The sequence below is a fragment of the Rutilus rutilus genome (assembly GCF_951802725.1).
Source record: "Rutilus rutilus genome assembly, chromosome: 6".
Classification (NCBI taxonomy): Eukaryota; Metazoa; Chordata; class Actinopteri; order Cypriniformes; family Leuciscidae; genus Rutilus; species Rutilus rutilus.
In genome coordinates this window covers 49,372,809-49,398,391 of record NC_140214.1, presented here as the reverse complement: position 1 = coordinate 49,398,391, position 25,583 = coordinate 49,372,809, and the positions used below count along the sequence as shown (strand labels likewise).

The window sequence follows — 25,583 nt, the reverse complement described above, 5'->3', positions numbered from 1 at the left end:
ACTTGTATCAGTACTGGATACAAATTAGTGTTGTTGTGATATCTAAGTTAATACTTATTCATAACCACTTTAAGCAACGTCGTATTCTTTTTATTTTGATAATTTTATTTACGTCTTCAACAATGTTATTAAAATGTTCAGGCACTGAGACAAGAGGTTGATATCTTTGTGAGTATCATTGCTTTGGTTAAAGGAATTTCCCATGACAATCTCTTTGAAGTGAAGTGTCAGAATTAGCTTCACCCCGAAGCCATTTGCTTGTTGGTTGCAGCTGGTGTTGTTCCATGTTTAAATAATTTCCTTGTTTACAGTCTTGCTTCGTTATAGAATGAATCAGCGTTTTAATGAATATATTAAAAAAAACACAAAAACAACAACAACAACAATAAGGTTTAAATAAAAATGAATAAAATGTCATACAAAAAATAGTTATTAATCAAATAGATTAAATGATTGAAATTGACAAGTACATCAGCAAACACTAATATGAAACTTTTTTTATTGAACAATAATAACCATTATATAACAACAAATAACAGTAATTAAAAATATATATTTTGGTGCCTACATTGCAATATGATTGTTCAGAAATAGGTGTACTAATGCACAACACTAGCGTTTTTAACGACATAATCAGGGTGCGCATTTTGCTGGATTTCTGTCATGCCAAATCATCTATGTTTATATATGTTTATATGTTTAAATATGGTTATATATGGTTATATATGGTTTGCGAACGTATAGGTGCTTACAACTCATTTATTGCTGGGATGTCCAGGTTGTGCAGTGACACTTAACTTTGGAACTATTTCTACAATATTTCTTTGCTTGCTACATTGACTTTAATTACGTTCATGTCTATATTAGGGCTATATGTGGTCCGAAACGGACGTGGGCTAAATTTGGATCTAATCAGACGGACCAAACAAAGCTACATTTTCAACGTCTACGTTTGGGCTAAATGAAGACTATGACGGGCCGACTTGATTTAGCCCAAAAAACAACGTCTTAATGACGTCTGGTGCTGGGTGGGGAGCGTGAAGTGGAGCCGCCCCAGCCGGCATCTCAACGTTGATTCACCGTTGAAACAACGTCAGGTACCATGGTTGAATCAACGGTGAATTACCTTTCGATTTTGCAAAACGGATCATCAACGTTGATATTGTGACGTCGTTTCACCGCGGAAGAAACAACGTTGAAATCGCGACGTCGAAACGTTGAAATCTAGAGACGGCAGTACTGAACAGCTTGCCATATGTGTTCGCTATGTTGCTGAAGATACAGTGAAGGAGTGCTGGCTTGCAATTACAACACTAAAAGAATTTGATGCAGAAAGCATAACAGCTGCTATAGAGGAGCAGCTAGTGCATCATGCCATTGATCAGCTTAAGTGCGTAGCACAATCATATGCTGGCGCAGCAGTTATGAGTGGGGCTGTAGGTGGTGTACAAGCCAGATTCAAAACAAGGCAAGGCAAGGCAAGGCAAGTTTATTTATATAGCACATTTCATACACAATGGCAATTCAAAGTGCTTTACATAGAAGAAATTAAAATAATAAAAAGAAATAAGAATAATTAAAACAGTTTAGAAAAATACAAAATAAAATACAGTACAAACAGTCGGACGAACATTGGCACAGTGCTCATTTAGTAAATGCATAGTTAAACAGATGTGTTTTGAGTCTGGATTTGAATGTGACTACAGTAGGAGCACATCTGATCTCCTCTGGAAGCTGGTTCCAGCTGCGGCTGGCATAATAGCTAAAAGCGGACTCGCCATGCTTAGAGTGAACCCTTGGTATTTCTAGCTGATATGATCCTAATGATCTGAGTGATCTGTTGGGTTTATATTCAGTGAGCATATCTGCAATGTATTTAGGTCCTAGGCCATTGAATGATTTATATACCAGTAATAATACTTTAAAATCAATCCTAAATTTAACTGGGAGCCAGTGTAAAGACCTGAGGACTGGTGTGATATGTTCATATTTTCTGGTTCTGCTCAGAATCCTGGCGGCAGCGTTCTGTATGAGCTGCAACTGTCTTATGGTCTTTTTGGGAAGGCCAGTGAGGAGTCCATTACAATAATCCACCCTGCTGGTGATGAAAGCATGAACAAGTTTCTCTAAGTCTTGTCTGGAAACAAAGCATCTTATTCTTGCAATATTTTTCAGATGATAGTATGCTGATTTAGTTATTGCTTTGACATGACTACTGAAACTAAGGTCTGACTCTAGTGTCACACCAAGATTCCTGACTTGATGTTTAGTTGTTTGACCCCTAGAGTGAAGGTATGCGTTCACCTTGAGAACTTCATCTTTGTTTCCAAACGCAATGACTTCAGTTTTATCTTTGTTTAACTGAAGAAAGTTTTGACACATCCAACTGTTAACTTCATCAATGCATTGGCACAGGGAGTCAATGGGGCTATAATCGTTAGGCGATAGGGCTAAGTAGAGCTGTGTGTCGTCTGCATAGCTGTGGTAAGCAATTTGGTTCTTTCTCATTATTTGGCTCATTGGGAGCATATACAGGTTGAACAGGAGTGGTGCAAGAATTGAGCCTTGAGGGACTCCGCATGTCATGGATGTCCACTCAGACTTATGGTCTCCTATACTCACATAATAACCTCTCCCATCTAAGTATGACCTGAACCATTTTAGGACTATCCCAGAAAGCCCCACCCAGTTTTCCAGCCTGTCCAGAAGTATGTTGTGATCAACAGTGTCAAATGCAGCACTGAGGTCGAGTAGTACCAGCACTGATAATTTGCCTGAATCAGTATTTAAGCGAATATCGTTTATTATCTTTATGAGCGCTGTCTCTGTGCTGTGGTGCGGTCGGAAACCAGATTGAAAATTGTCAAAGTATCCATTCGAGCATAAGAATTTGTTCAGCTGATTGAAGACAACTTTTTCAATGATCTTGCCTATGAAAGGAAGATTTGAGATCGGTCTATAGTTGCTTAATATGGTCTTATCCAGATTGCTCTTTTTCAGGAGGGGCTTGACAACTGCAGTTTTTAGGGAGTTTGGAAAACTCCCAGAGAGAAGTGAAGCATTTACCACTTCTAGAAGATCTGCTTCTAGACTGTTTATCACACTTTTGAAAAACGATGTGGGAAGTGTGTCGAGAGCGCAGGTTGATGTTTTAAGGTGCTGTACGGTTTCTTCCAAAATTTTCCCATCAATTTCTTTGAAATCAGACATAGTAACTACTTTCTCAGGTGGTTTGATCTGTCTGACCCCAGCGCAAGTCAAGGATGTGCTAATCACCTTTCTGATATTATTGATTTTCTCAGAGAAGAAAGAAGCAAACTCACGGCACTTGTTGTCTGAGAGCATTTCACTGGGAATCTGGCTTGGGGGGTTTGTCAGTCTCTCTACAGTAGCAAAAAGAGGATTGTGTGCGTGTGCGTGTGTTGTTTAAATTGCTGTTTATAATATTTGAGAAGAAAGTCTGTCTAGCTTTGCCTAGTTCCATATTGAAAGCATGAAGGCTGTCTTTGTAGATGTTATAATGGACTACAAGTTTTGTCTTCCGCCACATGCGCTCTGCTTTTCTGCATTGTCTTTTCATATTTTGCACTGCTGTTGAGTTTCTCCAAGGTGCCTTTTGTCTGCCACTCTTCTTCCTGACTTTCACAGGAGCAATATCATCAATTACACCTTTAACTTTTGAGTTAAAAGAATCAAGGAGAAAATCAACAGAGTCAGCAGATATGCTTGGTGTTAAGGATATAGCCTTCATAAATAGGACACTAGTGTTCTCATTTAAGCATCTCTTCTTGACAGACACAGATCTAGCTTCAGTGGCAGGAGAGATCAGTATATCAAAGAAAATACAGAAATGATCAGACAGGTGCTACATCCTTAATAACAATCGATGAAATGTTTAGACCCTTACTGATAAGTAAATCTAAAGTGTGTCCACGATTGTGTGTGGGTCCATGTACATGCTGAGTCAGATCAAAAGTTTTTAAAACACTTTTGATTTCTTTTGCCATATTGTTTTCTGCATTATCTATATGGATGTTAAAATCTCCAGTAATGGCAAAACAGTCAAACTCTGAGGTAATTGTTGATAACAGTTCTGTAAAGTCATCAGCAAAGGCTGGAGAGTATTTTGGAGGCCTGTAAATAATGAAAAGTAAAATGCGTGGAGCACCTTTTAACACAATACCCAGATATTCGAAAGACAAGTAATTCCCAAATGATATTTGCTTACATTGATAGATATCTTTAAAAAGAGCAGCTAGACCCCCACCTCTCTTAACAGCTCTGCAGACACTCATAAAAGTAAAGTTAGGAGGGGCTGCTTCATTGAGGATTGTTGCACTGTAGCTGTCTTCTAGCCAGGTTTCATTTAGAAGCATAAAATCCAGGTTGTTTGTGGTTATTAAGTCGTTGACTAGAAGTGATTTATTTTTAAGTGAGCGAATGTTTAAAATAGCTAACTTAACAGACTTACTTTTCCTCACAGCAATATTAGTTTGACGTGTAATAGGCACCAGATTAGTTGGGTTTGCTGTACGGCTATTGAAGGCCTCAGACTTTCTATCATGTAATAGAACAGCAATAGAGAAAGATACAGGCACACTGGGTTCCCGCTTGTTTTGTAAACATTTGAGAAAGTTACTGTTATCAAAACGGGGACCCGACACATATCACTGAGAGCTGGTATCAGTTGTTTTTGGTTCACCTCGAGCAGATGGAGGAGGGTGTGGGCCCTGGCGTTGTGGCAGAGGCCGAAGAGCTCTCACAGGAGGAGGGGGAGGGCGAGCTGGGCCCGCAGGCTTTGGTGGTAGTGGTGCCTGTCTTTTTTTAGTTGGTATCTGGGGGCTTGCAGCAAAAGAGTGGGATAGTCTGGTTCCAGCATGCACCAGTTCTTCCATTTTCTGTGAGAAGCACAATAGTGGCGTTGCAGGGGAGAGGGAGAAAGTGTCTGGTGAGAGGGGCTGTTGCTCTGGTGTTATAGGAGGCTGTAATATGCTGTCCTGGCTTCCCTGGCTGTTTTCCAGGAAGTCGTCCTTGGGTGCTGAATCTTCAAGCAGTTCTGATATGGCTGTCTGTGGTGAGCTCTGTGTGCAGGGCTCAGCTGAGATTGTGTCCGTGAGCAGAGGTTGTTGTGGCGGAGTGGTGTTATCATGTCCATTTTGCTGCTGAAGTGAAGTCCCGTGGTCATTCATACTGTGTCCAGGTGTGTGTGTGCCGTTCAGATTGAGTGGATTGGCACAAACCGCAGAAGGATGATTTAGGGAGAAGTAGATATTGTCCTTTAACACTCTTGAACCAAGTTTGTTTGGGTGATGGCCATCCCGATGAAACAGTTGTCGTTGACTCCAGAAAAGATTGAAATTGTCAATGAAGTTCACTGCTTTTATATTGCAGGTTTTTTGCAGCCATGTATTTAGCCCAAGCAACCGTGAAAACCTGTTTGTTCCTCTTGCTGGTAGTGGTCCACTGATGAATGTTTGAACTTTCAGTCTTTTAAGTGTTTCAAAAAGTTCATTGAAATCCTTCTTAAGGAGTTCTGACTGCTCTTTATGAATATCATTCTTCCCCACATGTATGATGAGTCGATTTGCAGTCTTATGTTTCATCAGAATGTTCTGAAGTTCCCTGTTTATATCAGAAGTTGTTGCTTGTGGAAGGCAGCACGTAGTTGTATCCCTGCTGCTAATGTTTCTGATTATGGAGTCCCCCACTATCAGTGTCCTGGGCCCGGCTGCGCTCTGAGCTGAGTGCCGCTGTCTGCTCGACCTTGAGCGCCAGTTAGCATCAGTGTTAGCTACTGGCCTATTCAGTCTGTGTTCGATCACATTCATCACATTTGTGGATTCCTCATTTACATTCATTAGTACTTCAAATCTGTTCTCAAGATGTATAGGCGGTGGTAGGAGGCCAGTGTTTGCAATCCTTGTCAGAGCTGTATCTGGGGTAGAGGATGCTACTGCGGTAATATGTGAGGCTCGTGACAATCTGATGTCTCGAGTGCCTTTGGGTTTAGCTCCCTGTTTGTGCCATTGATTAGTAAGTCGATCGGCTTGTTTCTCTACCTGTCGGGGAGTAGTTTCATGGGACTCACCGGCTGTATGCTGAGGGTGTCCATGACGAAGCTCTGTTGTGTGCTCCGTCTGGTTTGGTGGTCCCGTAAATAACTTTGTTTCTAGAACTGCAATCCTTTGTAAAAGTCTGTGGCAGTTAGTGCAGCAAGTAGATTCCAGAAGAGGCATTTTCTCTTATCCTTGTAGGCAGTTGTGTTTTCCTTTCCCGGTATGTAAGCTGGTCGGGTAAAAGAATTCTCAGTTTTTGTAGTAATCCAAACTTTGTCGTATGAGCACTGTGCTGATTTGCTGAAGTTAAAATTAGGTGATAAAAGGAAATAAAATAAAGGAAATCAAATATAGAAAAAATAGGAGATAAAATGTAAAAGCGATAGAGCAAAGCGCGGAGCAGTAAGCAAGAGCGTCCGAACAGTAGCTGAGCAGGAAGTGAAACAGACCATCCAGAGGCCATTATGTGCACTGCTATGAGCATCAGCTCAACATAGTTTTATGTCACACCTGTCAGGCCATACCGGAGGCCAGGGATCTCTTTGACCTACTGCAAAGTGTGTACTTGTGTTTCAGCGTTTAGAGATGTGCAAAATCAGCTGGGGTTACAGCCATCCGAACTGTCCAGCTTTCAAAGACCCGCTGGTCAAGCCAGTTGCGGTCTGTAAATGCCATCTTAGAGAATCTCCCTGCAGTTCTTCAGTGTCTTTCCAGCATCAGCAACTCCATGGCAGTAGGACTCCATGCCAAACTTAGCAGATTCTCCACAGTATACCTACTGATAATGTTCAAGACTTTTCTGTCTGTAACTGAGAACCTGCACAAATATCTGCAGTGTGAAACAGTAGACCTTGCTAAGGCTGTTGAGTACAGAGAGGTGTGTGTGACGCTCTAAAGCAGATGCACACAGATGAAAAGGCTACTATGCTTTATGAGACTGTCAGGACCATTTGTGCCGCACATCAGATCCCAGAGCCATGTGCTGCTACTAGACAAAGGCAGAAGCAGAAACGCATGGAGGTTTATGTAGTGGAATCTAGTTGTGGAGCAGTGAGTGGCCTCAGTGATGCAGAGAAGCTGAAAAGAAACCTGTTTCTTCCTTGCCTTGACAGAATGGTTGCTGAGATGGATCAACGCTTTTCATCGAGGTGTTCAGGCCTGTGATCCTGGAGCTTTCTGTGTGAGGAGCTCCAGGAGGATCGGAGGATCTGGTTCACAGAAAGGAAAGCCTTTCAAATATGCAATGTGTTTTCAATTTGCTGGATAAAGTCATGTTCCCAACCTTGCCACAGGTTATGCAGATCTCTCTGACAATCCCAGTCAATAGCTGTAGCTGTGAGCGGTCATTCAGTGTGCTGAGACGGCTCCACACTTGGCTGAGGTTTACAATGGGACAAGACAGGCTTCACCATCTAGCTCTCTTATCGGTTGAGAGGGAAGAACTTGATAAATTGAGTAAAGTGATTGACCGTTTGGCCAAACTGAAGCCTAGGCGGAACAGTTTAATGCTCAAAAAATGAATCAACTTAGTTTGGACTTGGCTGGTGAGCTTTGTTTTCTTTAGAATATACATGCTCTTTATTTTATATATATATACTCATAAATTAACTCTTTATTGATTTATTGAAATGTTGTAATTGTACATTCTTGAAAAATATATAGGCTAATTATTCATTATTAACATTGTGTAATGTAGAAGAATGCAAATGTGCAAGAAAGTTTTCTCTCCGGTTTCTATTTTCTAAAGTTTTCTATTTTCATATACAGTGTGTATGCCTTTTATGCCACACACACAGAATGTTGAAGATACTAACTAATAAATATTTTCATAAACATTACAGTTTTTTCAAGTTGCTTACACACTAAAAGTGGGACTTGAGGCTCACTCAGTGAAACCATTCACTCATGTACTGAATCTTCAGACCAAGTCTGCAAAACTGCAAGCACATTATGCGCTTTACAATCAGGTTGAAATTGAAAAAAAACTTTTTGCAAACCTCTAAACACAGTTCCCTTTCGTGGTCACTCCGAGTTACGTCGGATGACGACGATTGGGGTTTCGCTTAGAAGCCTATCACCTTCGAGTATATAAAACGAGCCAATGGCAATGAAATGCCATGGGTCTGCGGAATTTGCATAGCGTATCTCCGCCCGCCGCAGGGGGTATATAAGGAAGTACGCTGGCAACACGCAGATATGTTTTCGCTTCGGAGCCGAGAACTTCTCCACTCCACGCAAGCCAAAATCCTGAGTTATTTCTTCTCATTACTTCGAGACGAGCGAGCTCTCCGGTGTTGGTGTGACGGCGATTTCAGCTAGTGCACACTACCCTGCTGTTCTGGTCAGTAATCTGACAGTTAGTGTGATTTCTCCCTGTTCGCTTCAACATCCGCGGAGTTTTCCTCTCACAAAAAGAGCATTGCATGTGGCACGTCTTTTTAAAGATGTCTCGCCCGTGCACTTCTGGTTGTGGTCGCAATGTATTATCTCCTGATGGGCACAATCTCTGCTTAGCGTGTTTGGGCGTTGATCACGCTAAAGCAGCGTTTGTGGATGACTCATGTTCTCACTGCGGGAACATGACCATCTCCATGCTGCGGTCGAGACTCAATGAGCTCACCAGAGCGAGAGTCCCCCTACCCACACCCCGATCTACTGACTCCCCGAGAGCTAGTACTTCGGCTGGTGGCCGGGGTGACCTGAGAGTGACTGTGTGGGACACACCGCCGATACGTCCACGGTCCACACGCCCCACTTCAGCATTGGTACCCGTGAGTGTTCAAACTGAGACCGCTGGTCCCTCTACGGAGGCCCCGCGTGTTTCGTTTGGAGCTCCAGAGGAGGATGCAATGTCGATCACTGCATCACAAGGTGGGCATGAGTCCTCGGGAAGTGAGGATTCGGCTGTGTTGCCGCCCTCGGGCGTGCCAGCATTGCCCGAGTCTGATCCCGAGCTGACTGCCATGCTTTCCCGGGCAGCCGCGGCCATTGGGCAGGAGTGGTCCCCGCCACCCGATCCAGTGTGCTCGCGGCTGGATGATTGGTTTTTGGGAGCAGCCGCTGACACTCGTCGCCGCCCAATCCCAATGCCATTCTTCCCGGAAGTGCATGAGGAAGTCACGCGGTCCTGGGAGGCTCCCATGTCTTCCCGTGATCGTTCGTCGGCTTTCTCCGCCTTTCCTCCCCTCGATGAGGCTGATGCTTGTGGGTACACTGAGATTCCCCCGGTCGAACGTTCTGTCGCGATGCAGCTGTGTCCGGCAAGCGCTTCATCGCGTGGTGATCCTAAGCACCCGTCCAAAGCCTGTAGATTCTCGTCTACCATGGTGGCGAAGTCTTACAGAGCGGCGGGACAGGCAGCTGCCTCTTTGCATGCCATGGCCATCTTGCAGGTCTACCAGGCCCAGATGCTCCGTGACATGCACGAGGGCAGGACAGACCCAGGGCTCTTCGATGAGCTGCGCGCCGCCACCGACCTCGCTCTCCGAGCGACGAAGGTGACCGCGCGCTCCCTGGGTTTGGTGATGTCCACAGCTGTGGTCCAGGAGCGACATCTCTGGCTGAACCTGGCCGATATGCGCGAGCCAGAGCGGACTTGTCTGCTCGACGCTCCCATATCCCAGGCCGGCCTTTTCGGCGGTGCAGTCGAGGACTTTGCCCAGCAGTTCTCGACTGCCCAGAAGCAGACTGAGGCGATTAAGCACATTCTGCCCCGACGCTCCGCTGCTCAGCCGTCGGCACAGAATCCTCAGCCTGCTCGCCGCCGAGGGCGCCCTCCCGCGGCTCCCGCCCCTCCCGCACGGCCCCAGCAGCAAGCTTCATCTGGGCCGCGTTGTGGAGGAAGCCGCAGGAAGGCGCCACAGCCCTCTCCAGCCCCGCCACCCGCTAAACGCCAGGCCAAGCGGCGCTCCTGAGACGGGCTGCTCAGGATTGGCTTTAATTCTGTCCCAGGAGCTGGTAGCAGGGCCACTCCTTCCCCTGGTGGAGGGCCGGGGGAGAATCTTTTGTTCTATAGAGACAGAATTGAATCCCCCAATCCTGAGCCGACAGAGTCCGAGGGACGCAGTGCGCGCCACCCTCGGGTCCCGCCACTGCCGCCCTCCTCTGTCCCAGAGGGGGATGACAGCACGCGCCGCCCACGGGCCACGCTCCTCTCATCCCCCTCTGTCGCCAGACCCCTGCCAGAGCACGCCCCCGTGGGACGCGCGCCCTCCCCGGCCTCCTCTGGCAGGACGCGGTTAATGACCGTGCCCCCGCACAGGGCCGCTATGCCACCCTCGCCGGTGCCGGTCATTCCGCCTCGCTGCCCCACCGACGGTACATCTGTGGTTCGTATGACCCCGCTGGTGCACTTTCTGGAGGCCTGGGTAGAGCTTCCCAGACTGTCCCGCTGGGTCGCGAGAACCATCAGATTCGGCTACGCGATTCAGTTCGCGATATCTCCTCCCCGCTTCAGGGGAGTCCGCTTCACTATGGTCGGTGGCAATGCCCCTGTCATGAGAGCGGAGGTCGCCACCCTACTGGCGAAGGGTGCGATCGAGATTATCCCTCCAGCCGAGATGAAGTCCGGCTTCTACAGCCCTTACTTCATTGTACCCAAGAAGTCCGGTGGGTTACGGCCAATCCTCGACCTGCGCGTCTTGAACCGCTCCCTTCACAGGCTGCCGTTCAAGATGCTAACGGCCAAAACATCCTCCAGTGTGTGCGGCCGCAGGATTGGTTTGCAGCGATCGACCTGAAGGACGCCTACTTCCATGTCTCCATTTTACCTCGACACAGACCGTTTCTGCGGTTTGCTTTCGAGGGGCAGGCGTACCAGTACGCGGTTCTCCCTTTCGGGCTAGCCCTGTCTCCTCACGTCTTTACGAAGGTCGTCGAGGCAGCCCTTGTTCCCCTCCGGGAACACGGGGTTCGCATCCTGAACTATCTCGACGACTGGCTGATCCTAGCTCACTCTCGAGACCAGGTTTGCAAACACAGGGACCTAGTGCTCCGGCACCTAGCTCGTCTGGGCCTTCGGGTCAACTGGGAGAAGAGCAAACTCTGCCCCGCGCAGAGGATCTCTTTTCTCGGTATGGAGATCGACTCGGCCGCCATGTGTGCGCAGCTTACGAGCGAGCGCGCGCAGTCACTGCTGACTTGTCTTCGTCAGTTCGAGGGCAAGAGTGCGGTTCCACTGAAACTTTTTCAGAGGCTCCTGGGGCATATGGCATCCGCAGCCGCAGTAACGCCGCTGGGATTGCTTCATATGAGACCGCTTCAGCTTTGGCTTCGCGATCGAGTCCCGAGGTGGGCATGGCAACACGGCACGCTCCGAGTCCCAGTGACTCCAGCCTGCCGTCAGACCTTCACCCCGTGGACGAACCTCAGTTTTCTACGGGCCGGAGTGCCCCTAGAACGAGTTTCCCGGCATGTTGTTGTATCAACAGATGCCTCCACCACGGGCTGGGGCGCCATGTGCAATGGACATGCTGCCGCGGGCTCCTGGACAGGACCCCAGCGCCTTTGGCATGTCAATTGCCTCGAGTTGCTGGCTGTACGTCTCGCCCTGCACCGCTTCCATGCGCTGCTCAAGGGTCAGCACGTACTAGTCCGTTCAGACAATACCGCGACAGTAGCGTACATCAACCACCAGGGTGGTCTACGCTCCCTCCGTATGTCGCAACTCGCTCGCCACCACCTCATATGGAGTCAGAAACATCTGAGGTCGCTTCGAGCCATTTATATCCCGGGACACCTGAACCAGGCGGCCGACGAGCTGTCTCGAGTTCGGCCTCTCGCTGGAGAATGGCGACTCCATCCCCAGTCGGTCCAGCTGATTTGGGATCAGTTCGGCGACGCACAGGTAGACCTGTTTGCCTCCCACGACTCGTCCCATTGCGACCTGTATTATTCCCTGACCGAGGGCACGCTCGACACGGATGCACTGGCGCACAGCTGGCCGCGGGGCCTACGCAAGTATGCGTTTCCCCCAGTGAGCCTTCTTGCGCAGACTTTGCGCAAGATCAGGGAGGACGAGGAGCAGGTCATTTTAGTTGCCCCGTATTGGCACAACCGGACCTGGTTCTCCGAACTAGTACTCCTCGCGACAGCACCTCCCTGGCCAATTCCTCTGAGGAAGGACCTCCTGTCTCAGGGACGGGGCACCCTTTGGCACCCTCGTCCCGATCTTTGGAACCTCCACGTGTGGCTCCTGGATGGGACGAGGCAGGTTTGAGTACCCTACCAACAGCGGTGGTGGCTACCATCACTTCCGCTAGAGCATCGTCCACGAGACATGCCTATGCGTTGAAGTGGAACCTCTTCTGTCTCCCTCCACCCTGAAAGTGTATGTTGCCACCATTGCCGCACATCACGACGCAGTTGATGGTAAGTCTCTGGGAAAGCACGACCTGATCATCAGGTTCCTGAGGGGAGCGAGGAGACTGAATCCTCCTCGTCCTCCCCTCGTACCCTCTTGGGACCTCTCAGTGGTTCTAACTGCCCTGCAGAGTGCTCCATTTGAGCCTTTGCAATCAGTAGAGCTTAAGTTCCTGTCTATGAAGACAGCGCTCCTGGTTGCATTGGCCTCCATCAAGAGGGTAGGGGACCTGCAGGCATTTTCGGTTGACGAAGCGTGCCTGGAATTCGGGCCGGCTAACTCTCACGTGATCCTGAGACCCCGGCCTGGATATGTGCCCAAGGTTCCTACCACACCCTTTTGAGACCAGGTAGTGAACCTGCAAGCGCTGCCCTTGGAGGAGGCAGACCCAGCCTTGGCACTGCTCTGTCCAGTACGCGCCCTTCGTGCTTACGTAGACAGAACGCAGTGTTTCAGGACCTCAGACCAGCTCTTTGTCTGTTATGGTGGGAAGCTGAAGGAAAAGGCTCTCTCAAAGCAAAGGTTATCTCACTGGATAGTGGATACCATTGCTTTGGCATACCAGCAGCAAGGTCGTCAATGCCCCCTTGGTGTGAAAGCCCACTCCACTCGTAGTGTGGCTTCCTCTTGGGCTCTAGCGCATGGCGCCTCGCTAACAGACATTTGTAGAGCTGCAGGCTGGGCGACACCCAACACATTCGCGAGATTCTATAATCTCCGAGTAGAGCCAGTTTCTACTCATGTACTCGCTTCAACCAGCCGGTACTAGATTCTGCTCAGGTGTCTTCGCTTGCTCGCCATTCCTCTCCACGGACGGGATACGTGCGATTTTCTTCTCAGGTGAGTCTGATAAGCTCTGAGTTTCCTCCAGCACCAGTGACGTCAGCGCCTGAGTTATGCCAATCTGCCATAACGCAGCTTTTGCGCTTGACTAGGTGCCTCCATGTGCATGGTTCCCCCTCTGGGCGACCCCCACATGTGTATTCCACTGTAAGTCTCTTTTGAGCGTGTGTCTTTCCCTTGGCAAGCCACCTTGCCACCCCTGGGGTTTAAATATTCCACCTGCGGCTGGACACCCCAGTGATACCCCATATGCATCCCTCTGGGTCATATGTGTCTCTCAAGTCCCCCCCTTAATGGTTGGGTGTAATTGCATATTTCTCCTGAGATATGCTTCCCAGTGTACCTTGGTATTCCTGTGTTAGGTAGGACTCCTTCGTTCGTGCTAGTCTCACAACAGGGAGCTCAGACTTACGCAGGGCACTGGATGACAGCCGAGGTGGCGTGATTAGACTGGAACCCCAATCGTCGTTATCCGACGTAACTCGGAGTGACCACGAAAGGGAACGTCTCGGTTACGTATGTAACCCTCGTTCCCTGAGTAGGGAACGGAGACGTTACATCTTCCTGCCACTTCCGCTGTATCGCTGAAAAACGCCTGGGTCCAGTTTCGACTCCTCAGTGAAGACATATCTGCGTGTTGCCAGCGTACTTCCTTATATACCCCCTGCGGCGGGCGGAGATATGCTATGCAAATTCCGCAGACCCATGGCATTTCATTGTTTTATATACTCGAAGGTGATAGGCTTCTAAGCGAAACCCCAATCGTCGTCATCCGACGTAACGTCTCCGTTCCCTACTCAGGGAACGAGGGTTACATACGTAACCGAGGCGTTCTCTACATGCCACACTCATTTACTGACGACCTGTTGATTGACAGCAGCGTTTCAACACAGACCCGCCCCCGCTCGTGAGCGAGCTGTCAATCATAGTCCGCATTGTTGATACGCTGGAGCACTGTCTATGAGCAGAATGGCGTCTGAGCGAGTGTGCTGTTCTTGGGTGTAATAAGGAACACAGCATCATGTTGATGTTCCTGAATCCGAACCGCTGAAGACGCAGTGGCTGAGTTTGTTTTCGAAGGGAATATTCCCCACGATCAACGTCAATGCTTTCATGTTTGCGCCAAGGTTATAATCGTTAACGAAAACGAACGAAAAAACGAAAACTAGGTGGGAAAAAACATTGTCGTTAACTGAAATAAAAATAAAAACGAGGCATTACAAAAAAACGATAACTAACTAAAACTGTAATGTGTGTTTGGCAAAACTAACTAAAATAAAATAAAATTATAGAGTAAATGTCCTTAGTTTTCGTCTTTGTCAAGGTCTTTCATTTTTTAACGCTATTTAAAACACGCAGCGTATTCGTTCAGCTGCATTTCCTGCTCTCCCTCCATCTCTCTGTCACTCATGCGTCTCTCACATGCGCGCGCGCACACACACACACACACACACACACACACACACACACACACACACAGCCCCTCCCCTCCGTGCACACCGCGTCTCCATGAGAACGAGTGTTCGTTCGACGTTGAAAGCAAGTTCGCGAAAGGTTGGTCTCTCTATCTCGTGAACACCTTTACACAATCACACATTAAAAAGTGGTATAAAAATATTTTAAATTCTGAATATAATTTTGTCAGTGTGTTAATGTCGACCCGAGAAGCGATTGCGCCTTCTTTAGAAAGTTTAACTAGTCGCAAGTTTGAGGTAAAATGCACTTTTTGGTTGTGGTTGTCGATGTCAAAACACTATATAGGGTAGAGTGGGGGAAACCGCCCCCCTTAAGGAAAATGTGACATTACAGTGAAACAAAACATAAATTTGACTAGAATTGCCATCCCGGTTTTGAGTGACTATGGCAGGAGTTATTCACCAAATATTAAAATTGCTCAGCCTTCATGATTAATTAGTATTTTGACTGAAAATATTTTTGTACGCTGTAGTTACAGCGGTGGGGTAAAATGCCCCCTTTCTTACCAACCAGTTTGCTTCATAGATCAACAGCAAAATTAACAGACAATAGTTTTTAATCTCTAAACGTAAAAGGCAAGTAATGTATCAACATGTATATATATTAATATTTATTTCAGGAATGTCCAAAATAGCCAAATTTCACTACCTTCCATCAGTGACCTAACTGTGCTAGCAAGCTAATGCTCACTTGAGGTAATTTTTTCATGTTTTGTTCAAATATTTAGATTTTACCACCTAGTTATACTGCATTAAGCGTAAAACAAAATATTTGATAAACAGAAATATGTTATTATAGTAATTATGATAGAGAGAAACTATTGCCCCTGGGGGGCGTTTTACCCCACAAGCTATGACTTTTTTAAAAAAATGTTTAATTTTTAAAATATAATTATATTCCTTATAAATAACATATGAACTTCACTATTCATCTATCATACATCACTGCGATATCCTGCAGAACAATATTCTCTTAAACACTTATTTACTAATATCTGAAAATTATAGCATTTACCATGTAATCTTCTCTTCAAATATGTGGCTGGTGTCAGCTTCTCCATAGAGATTTGTATATCCCCGTTATCAACGTAGTGCATAGCAACAGTAAAAATGTATCTTAACTAGGTGTTATTTTGGGAAAAACAGGTGGGGGGTGTTTTCCCCCACTCTTCCCTAAGCTGTGATTCAAATATTAAATATGTTATGTCATTTTTGTACTTTTACACTGAATGTTTGCTGCTTCAATCCAGATGAGTAGGCTATGGTTACTATTATAGTATATTATATATAGTACTATATTACTATAGCAGGCTATAGTACGGCTGTGGTATAGGGTGTGAATTCTGATGTGTAGATTTTTGGTACGGCGTGTGGAGTTTGTAAGAGGTAAAGGAATTTCAATGGGTGGTGAATTTTTTTTCTAAAATTGTATGATGTTTTTGTTGTTTTTATTACACAATACTTTTTCTGATCTTTGTGAATTTTGCCCCTGACAAATAACCCAAATTACAAAAAAAGACTAAAACTAACACTAAAACTAATAAAAACTAAACTAAAACTAAGCATTTTCAAAAAATAAAAACTAAACTAAACTAGCAAACCCACTTTAAAAACTAATTAAAACTAAACTGAATTTGAAAACAAAAACTAAAACTAAAAACTAATAAAAAATGCAAAACTATATTAACCCTGGTTTGCGCAAATCATTTCACACACCAGACTGCTTTACAAACGAGGGTCAGTAACGTTATAAAGCTGGTTTTGCTAAGAAGCTGCTCCTGAAAAAAGGATCGGTACCAACTATTCGTGTTCCTGCTGCACCTCCAGAAGAAGAAGTGAGTGTAACGTTTTATTAACCTTTATATTAATATTTATATTAATCTTTGCAAATCGCTTGCTGGACGCTTCACGATGAATGCGGCTGTTTACACTCAGGGTACATTACGGCATGTTTTATATGTACGACGTTCTCAATATAATTCATAATCCCACGGTTATAATGAACAATGCGTTATGGTTATTGTGTTATTGTGTTACGGTGTACGCCCAGAGCAGAGGGGCGGGGGGAGCAAAGCTCATTATCATTTAAAGACACATGCACTTAAATGGCGTGTTGAAGACAGAGCTGGTTTTGACCAGGTAAAATGAGTGTTTTCTTACAATACTAATGAAAATTTTTAATTAAAGTATATTACAAACTTTTAATTTAGACCCTAAAGAATCATATTAGCTTGTACAAAAATGGCATTATATGACCCCTTTAATATGCTGAACACACACATGCTTTATAGAGTCTGTACTGAACCTGTGAGACTCAACAAAAAAACTAAGGCAAAAGAAGTGTGTGTGTGAGTGTGAGTGTGTGTGCATTAGCAAGTGTGTGTGTGTGTGTGAGTGTGTGTGTGCGTGTCTGTGTAAAATCAGCTAAAAAACGAATTTTGTACATTTTTGACCAAGTGGGGACCTACATGTATGTGTGTGTGTAAGTCCATACTCAGCAGCGCTCCTGTAGGCTGGAGCAGGAACTGCAGTGGTCCATTAACACACGTCGCTCACACTTCTCTATTGTCTGAATGGCTGCTGTCCTAGAGAGGCTCTGAGACTGTAGAGCTGCTGTTTAACTGGAACTTTCAGTTACTATTATAACTCCACGCTATTAATCACTAGTTAAGCATTAGTAAACAGTTAATTCATTTATAAAGCATTAACATACATCAAACAGGATTTAGAGATATATGTGGTATAATATCCCGCTCCAGTGCAGTAGGTGTCGGTGTGCCACTGTTCAGCTGTTCCAAACCCTCCTGGAAAACACAGGAAGAAGAGGAAAACGAAAGTAAAAGCATCTGGGCCTTGTTTATCACAGAACAGGCCCTGAGAGAGGCGGACGACACTTCCGACGCATAAGATGTGATTTATAAAGACAAACTTGATGGAAAATGTGCGCACCTGCACGCAAACTGTGACCCATGTGCAGGGGCGTAGCACCAAATTTTGGGCCCTGGGTACAAACCATCTTGCTGGGCCCCCGTACCAAATACCATAGTGATACCAATGGGTGGGGTATTGCATTTTTATCATAAAAACACTTAAAATGTAAACAAAATAAGCCACACTCTGATTAATATATTTTTGTTTTATTGTCAAAAGTACAAGTTAATTGATGATTATTTGTCTGTTTAAAATAAATGCAGACTATAGAATCACAGGGTACACTAACCGCCAAACTAGACATTCAGTCTTTGAATTACGTTTTTAAAATTAGTCATTTTCAATCATTAAGATGTGCATTAAACTGAGAACAATTCTGTACTTAATGTAAGAGCGTGCGCGAGCTAATTTGCATAGCAATGCGGTAAAATAGGCGCTAACGATCTGTGTTTTTGCGGGTGTTAGATTTTGACAACGGAGGGAAATATACAGTGTTTTCATGTAAACATCTGATTTTTGCAGTGTAAGATTACGGTTAACACCTTTAAATATTACATAAATGTATTATTATGTATTTTTATTAAACTTATTGAGTGTAGGCCTATAAATCAGCAGCAAAAAGTAATTCTTGAAAAAATCTGCACAGTAATTTTATCAAATCTTCACGTTAATAAAAACAAATTGCTATTAGTACTATTAGTATAAAATTCAATTAGGCAATCATACATTTCTCAATTTTATATTTATATGTCAAGAATTTAGAAGTGTATTTATATAGCCTACGCTACACTACACAGAAATAATACACAATTAAATTATGCTTATTTTAAATGCATTGAGCAGGCTAGGTATAAAAAAAATATAGGCTTTTAATAATCTTTCAGTGCGCAAAACCATGATAATATGAAACGCTTCAAAACAGAGCGCACAAAGCGCGTATGCGCATCGCGGGTGCAGAATGATGTGCTCAAAGCGACATGGAGTCACAGCAAGTGTGCATTTAAAAGTTCACGCCTCACGGCACAAAGCGAAGACATGTCGAGCGCACAAATCCTAGTGTTTATCTGTCCAACAGTTTATTGATCATTTGTTTCTTCAGTTTTAAATTCCAGTTATTGTGCGTTTGATGCCGATTCATAGTCCTTGTGATGTTTGTGATCTAACAGGCACACGGTAGAGTCGTTTAAAAACAGCAACAAACTCCAACAAAATAAAGTCATTTTATGCAAATCCACAGCCTTTTCTCTACAGATCAAGCATTATAATGTTAATATATCACATTGGAGAGAGTTTTACCGTGCATCCTGCTGTAACCGGCAGAGGCGCGCGCGCTGTTTGAATAACGTTAGTTAGCTGTTACTGAATGGAGATTGACAGCGGGAGGGAAAACGAGTTTCTGTAAACTTTAATGATGTAATACGACATCTGTCCCTCACATTAAGCTATGGAATGGCCTCAGATGACTTTGTCACCCAAACTGACGTGAAAAAAGCGCGAGGCGCCAAAAAGCGCGCTGTTTGCATCCCTGTGTGATACTATAAAGTATTGGTATATTATTCAAACAGAGTACGAACATAGATGTATGCTATTCTACCTGGAGTAGATATTTATGTTAAAACAATGTCAATGCTCGATGATGCATTTGGAGCTCACCTTTCTTTTAAAAAAAAACTGAGTCAGCAACTGCTTGCCCTCATTTGCCTTTCTCTCTTTAATCTTCTTTTCTTTTCGTTTTTGAGCCCCTTATTTTCCTTTCTTAAGGAAAAACATGACTCTTCCCCTGTCTTCCTAGTTCCTATCACAGCTCACTCCTCCAGCTCCTCCTGTCTCTCATCAACTGATTCACCGCGGGACCGTAGCAGAAGCACCTGACCTGCGAGTCGTACCATTTACATTCATTCGAGAGGGGTGGTGGGGCCCTGCACAGCATGAAAATGACTTTTTTATACCAAACCAGTGCCTAACTACAAGTTTAGTTTTGCACAGGAACTTTTTTATTTGTACATAAATGCTATACAAATGTTAGTGCATGTATATGTATGTATAGAAAACTGACTTCTAAGGGCCCCCCCCTGCCTCGGGCCCTGGGAACTCGGTACCCTTTATCCCCCCAGTCCGACGCCCCTGCACACATGCTTTATAGAGTCTGTACTGAACCTGTGAGACTCAACAAAAAAACTAAGGCAAAAGAAGTGTGTGTGTGAGTGTGAGTGTGTGTGCATTAGCAAGTGTGTGTGTGTGTGTGAGTGTGTGTGTGCGTGTCTGTGTAAAATCAGCTAAAAAACGAATTTTGTACATTTTTGACCAAGTGGGGACCTACATGTATGTGTGTGTGTAAGTCCATACTCAGCAGCGCTCCTGTAGGCTGGAGCAGGAACTGCAGTGGTCCATTAACACACGTCGCTCACACTTCTCTATTGTCTGAATGGCTGCTGTCCTAGAGAGGCTCTGAGACTGTAGAGCTGCTGTTTAACTGGAACTTTCAGTTACTATTATAACTCCACGCTATTAATCACTAGTTAAGCATTAGTAAACAGTTAATTCATTTATAAAGCATTAACATACATCAAACAGGATTTAGAGATATATGTGGTATAATATCCCGCTCCAGTGCAGTAGGTGTCGGTGTGCCACTGTTCAGCTGTTCCAAACCCTCCTGGAAAACACAGGAAGAAGAGGAAAACGAAAGTAAAAGCATCTGGGCCTTGTTTATCACAGAACAGGCCCTGAGAGAGGCGGACGACACTTCCGACGCATAAGATGTGATTTATAAAGACAAACTTGATGGAAAATGTGCGCACCTGCACGCAAACTGTGACCCATGTGTACGAACGTTTAGGAGACGGAGCAGTTTGGCGAACCGATGGTGAGCTGGAGTTAAATGTCGTTTTGGTCGCTTTTAGACAGAACATTTTAAGAAAATTGTACATAGACAGAGAGATAATACAACTATAATTTCACTCACCAAGCCTATCGCATGAAGCAAACATCCATCCATTCCTACATGTCCGCGGCAGCGAGCGCGCTGGGCCGTTTAGTGGAACTGACGCATTAGCCTATATCGCAGATGAAGGAACACCGTACATCTTCATTATGAGTCATAATCATAAATACAGTGCATGTTCACAATAACAGTTTAAATAAATAAAAGAATGATTTAAAATATGTTTTACTTCTGATATAAACATTTAGATTAAATATGCCATTCTCATTAATGGAGTTAAACACTTAAATTACATGAAATCATTACTGAGAAGGTACACAACAGTTTTTATATTCAATAAATATAAATGTATAATTATACATACATATATATATATATATATATATATATATATATATATATATATATATATATATATATACATACATATACACAAGGGTGTAACTTTGGTTTGAAAAGTGGGGGGGACACAAAATGGGGGGAACATTTTTCGATTTGAATCCCATTTCCCGCATTTACATACATTCAGGGACTATGGTGATACAAAATAATTAATAATAATAATAATTTTGAAAATAATTAAGTTGATTATAATGATAAATTCTGCCAAAAAGAATAGTAGGCTACTAAACTATGTATAACAAAAAGATGGGGTTTTTTTTATTGACTTTTTTTATTGTTTAATAGATTGCCAAGACTTGAGAGAATCATTTTATGTCAAAAATGTTCACTATTAATGTTTTGTGTGTAAATAAAATTAAAATAAAGTCAACTCAATTTCCTCTGTAATGTAGAAACAACATTAAGACAGTATATGTTAAATAATTGTTTAATAGCATCTTTTTATGAATGAAGGCCAGTATCACTGATAGCCTATTAATATAGGCTACTGATGTCTCGATGAAAATGATCCCCCCCCCCCCCCCAATTTTAAACAAAAATATAACAAATTTTAATTTAAGTGAACTTTAAACAATCCTCACTTAAACCTATAATAAATGTCATATTTACCTGTGCCTTTCCTGTCTAACATGTATGAAATATACAGAAATTGAATAAGGTTATCAAATAGTCCGCACTGCATAAATTGTAATTACATATAGATTAATCCTTATTAAAGCTACAAATGTTCTTTAGTCAAGATCAGTGAGTAATTTTCTCTGTTCCCTTTGTTCTTTGGTTAACTTTACTGACAGAGAGAATAAGTGGCTGCTGTCACTTTAAGACCAGCCGCTGAGAGGATCTCACGCATTTAATTTTCTACTCTTGACTTTTATTTAACTCATTTAAGACTGTTCTTGTGAGGATACTCGACAAAACGGGCATTTTGGCATAAATGTGTGTGTTATTGTTCGTTCAAGCGCGAAAGTGAATTGGATTCTGGCGCGCTGTCTGTGCGTCGTGTGCGTGTCAGGAGAGCTACCTGCACATTAGAACTTTCAGTGAGCTATTTTTAGAGTGTGGACGCGACGTTCCTGGACGCGGCAGCGCGCATCGGCACAGGCTCTCTGTGTCCTGCTCCTCCTTGGCGATGACAGTGTACGAAAAAAAATAAAAATAATAACAAACGAATTTGAAAGTGGGGGGGACACAAACGGGATTTTGAAAAGTGGGGGGGACATGTCCCCCCTGTCCCCATAGGAAATTACGCCCGTGCATATACATATACATACATATTTATATAATAAATATAATGGCGTACGCCATTTTGGGCTTTCGGGCGCACGTACACTTTTAGTGAGGAGAACGACGCGCGCGGACTGACAACAAGCGTTACTGAGTTTAAAACAGGGGCGGACTGGCCATCGGGAGCACCGGGACATTTCCCGGTGGCCTGACGGTCGTTCTGGCCTGCCGGCTGCCGCTGTGCAGACCATCAGCCTGGCATGTGATAGGCTGGTGTGCAACTACGAATGCAGACGCAGTGCAGTACCTTAAATGCCTTGTCGGTTAAACATTTAATTCGCGTGCTGATGCGCTGTTCTAACGTGTGCGTTTCTCAGCGCGTACATGTGAAGTTCACATGCACTAAAAGCCTGTCTACCAGCGCCTGGATACTGGACTAAGTTATCTTTTGAGTCTTATTGTGCTAATACTGTCAAATACACACAAGGTTTACATAAACAAAGTCGGTTATGTCTAAAGTGAACGCAAACTTGAGAAAATTGAGAGAAAATCTGCTTGTCAAATGCGTGTATAATAGACGCGTCGTGCGCAACTCTTAAAGAGACAGTAGTAATAGTAGTAATAGTAAACACGCTGCCGCTTCTCCTTAAAGGGATAGTTCACCCCAAAATAAAAATTCTCTCATTATTTACGCACTCTAATGTTATTCCAAACCTGTATTAATTTCCTTTTAATATTTTCTAATATTTTTCTAATATTAATATTTTGAAGAATGTGGCTATCCAAACAGTAGCTGGTCCCCATTGACTTCCATAGGAGAAAAATAGCCTATACTATGGAAGTCACTGGGGTACATCAACTGTTTGGTTACCCACATTCTTCCAAATAACTTTTATTTTCAACAGAAGAAAGAAACTTATTCGAGTTTAAAACAAATTGAGAGAGTAACTTATGACAAATAGCATTTTTAGGAGAACTATCCCTTTAATGTTAATAAAACAACAAAATGCAAAGAGAAAATCACTCACTGCTCCTGACTGATAACTTTTAATAGTAGCTTTAATAAGTATCAATGTATAATTTATACAGTGAAGTCTATGTTTTGTTCTATTTTCATATTTGTTATTTTTGTTATTTTAAGTACTTTCTTCAATGCTACTGTTAAATACACCTACTGCAGCTGAAAACATAAAGCACTGTTTATTTATTTGTATATTAAGTTGTGTATGTGTAATGTGTATCTTTGATCTTAATATTTAATAACAAAGAAAATGACAAAAAAAATATCTTCGCCCCTGTCTGCTATTCTTTTTTATTTTATATTTTGTTACCTAAGGCTTTGTTTTTAAAATATGGACATTAGTTTGGCTGTAATGCTCAGTCACAAAATAGTAAAACCAACATTAAAAAAAGAATCGTGATAAAATCGTGAATCGTGATTTTTCTGAAAAAAATCGTGATATTATATTTTTGCCATATCGCCCACCCCTAGAGTTGAGCACTGAAAATACATAAAATGTAAATATTTCAACATGTGAATGTGTCTCTTATTATCTCTTTTAAAAAGCCAATTTTCTATTTGTCATTGGTTTGGTAGTATAAATGGTGTATTCCTAGTGAGTTTTTAAGGGTTATTTTTTTATTCATTTATATTGCATCTGGTAGTCTACCTGTACATTAATAGGGTTAGCCTACAAGTTTATCAGTCCAGTAGATTACATGAATAGGGTGGTGGTGACTGCAGCAACAGAGGTGGCCTGGCAGTGGAGTCAAATTCCCGGCCTGAATTATTGTCCCAGTCCGCCACTGGTTTAAAATACTTATACATTCTCTTCTTAGTGGACAAGACTGCAAGTAAGTTTAATACATTCTCCATTACAGTCATTTGTAATTATTAGGAACTTTATATTGTATATTAAGCGAGATTTAAATCTGAAGTTACAGAAGGCTGTTCTTCTGCTACTCCGAACAGACGAAGAATCTGCCAGAAATTACAATCTTTTGAAGTAAAAACATGAAGTTTTATTGAGAAAGGTTTATTGAACACGAATATGTTTCTGAAAGTTTTCTCCCATTTCCTCTTCAGTTTTAGGCTGTTGTTTTTGTGATGTGAAATCGAAAGTATTTTTGAAGCAGACATTTACAGTAGACCGACAGATGAAGCCTGACGTCAGTGAACAACAATCTGCTGTTATTAAACTGAATATCTCAGTTCATATATATATATATATATAAGATAATGATTAGCAGTTATACAGTATGACCGTTATAATTATGGTTACTTTTATTCAATCAGTTATTTTAGGATCATTTAAAAGTAATGAAATAAATCATCATTGTGAACTTGAAGTAATGATTAAATGACAAACGATTCAACAATTAATAAAGATTGGGTAAAAATGATTGTAAAATGATATAAAACTGTAATAGAGAATATTACAAATCAGCTTCAATTTTCCCACTCAAAGTTTTAAACACAATGTTTTTCCCTCAAAGATATTCATATTTAGAGTCAGTTAAACTCATTAAACAATCAGAAATGATTAAGACCATTTGGTTATTTTACATGGCAATATATTTGTCTGTAACTCACTTTATTTTCTAGATAGTTTTTGTTGTTGCTGTTGTTGATGATAACTCAGCATTCTTCATTATTGTCTAAAATAAGATGTTCTTCATCTGTGTAAAATGGTGTCATTTCCAGGTGATGCTGAAGGATTGAGTGTTTTCAGAAAGCAGTGCTGATCAGTTTTCAGTGTCAGTTTAGCTGCAGTATGTCAGAGGAAAGAGGAAAGGACTCTCTCTCTCAGATGAGTCTCTCAGAGAAACACAGGTAAGACTGCGTCTGTTTTCATCAGGTTAAACTCCACTGGACTTTGTGTTTCCCTGTCAATAACACAACTTTAAGCATTGGTTTATATTTGCACAACTTCAGTTTTTAACTTCTTAAATTAACGCTGACATTGTCTATAAAGCCTGTTTGCTCTATAGAAAATATCACAGTTAATAATTTAATAACCTATACGCTGAATTAATCCAAATAAATGACTTTAGTTTTTAGATCATACAATTATTGACAGACATTAGGAAACACCTATACACTTAATTTAATTCAAGTATGGTAACAAAACTGTGTCACACAGACATTTCTGCTCTTTATTTCTGTCAATAAACACAAACTTGACATGTTCTCTTAAATTAGAGTGAAGTATTTTTTAACATATTAAATCTATCTCATGTATATTAAAGAAATCGTTAAACTAATGTGAGCCAGTAAATAAAATAGTAGTTAACTATTAAACAGTGAATTGTGTGAGTGTGTGTATTTCTGTGGAGGATTAGATAAA

At 42.8% G+C, this 25,583-nt stretch overlaps 1 protein-coding gene across 1 annotated transcript in view; it reads left to right on the top strand.

Moving 5' to 3' along the window:
- Nucleotides 1-20,336: 20,336 nt before the first annotated feature.
- Nucleotides 20,337-25,583, top strand: part of LOC311291902 (uncharacterized protein) — a 322,068-nt gene continuing 316,821 nt past the window's right edge. The window contains exons 1-2 of the mRNA XM_084411257.1: nucleotides 20,337-20,532; nucleotides 24,941-25,069. Coding sequence (XP_084267383.1) covers nucleotides 25,011-25,069 — 59 coding nt within the window. The 5' untranslated portion in view covers nucleotides 20,337-20,532; nucleotides 24,941-25,010. The remainder of the gene's footprint in view (nucleotides 20,533-24,940; nucleotides 25,070-25,583) is intronic.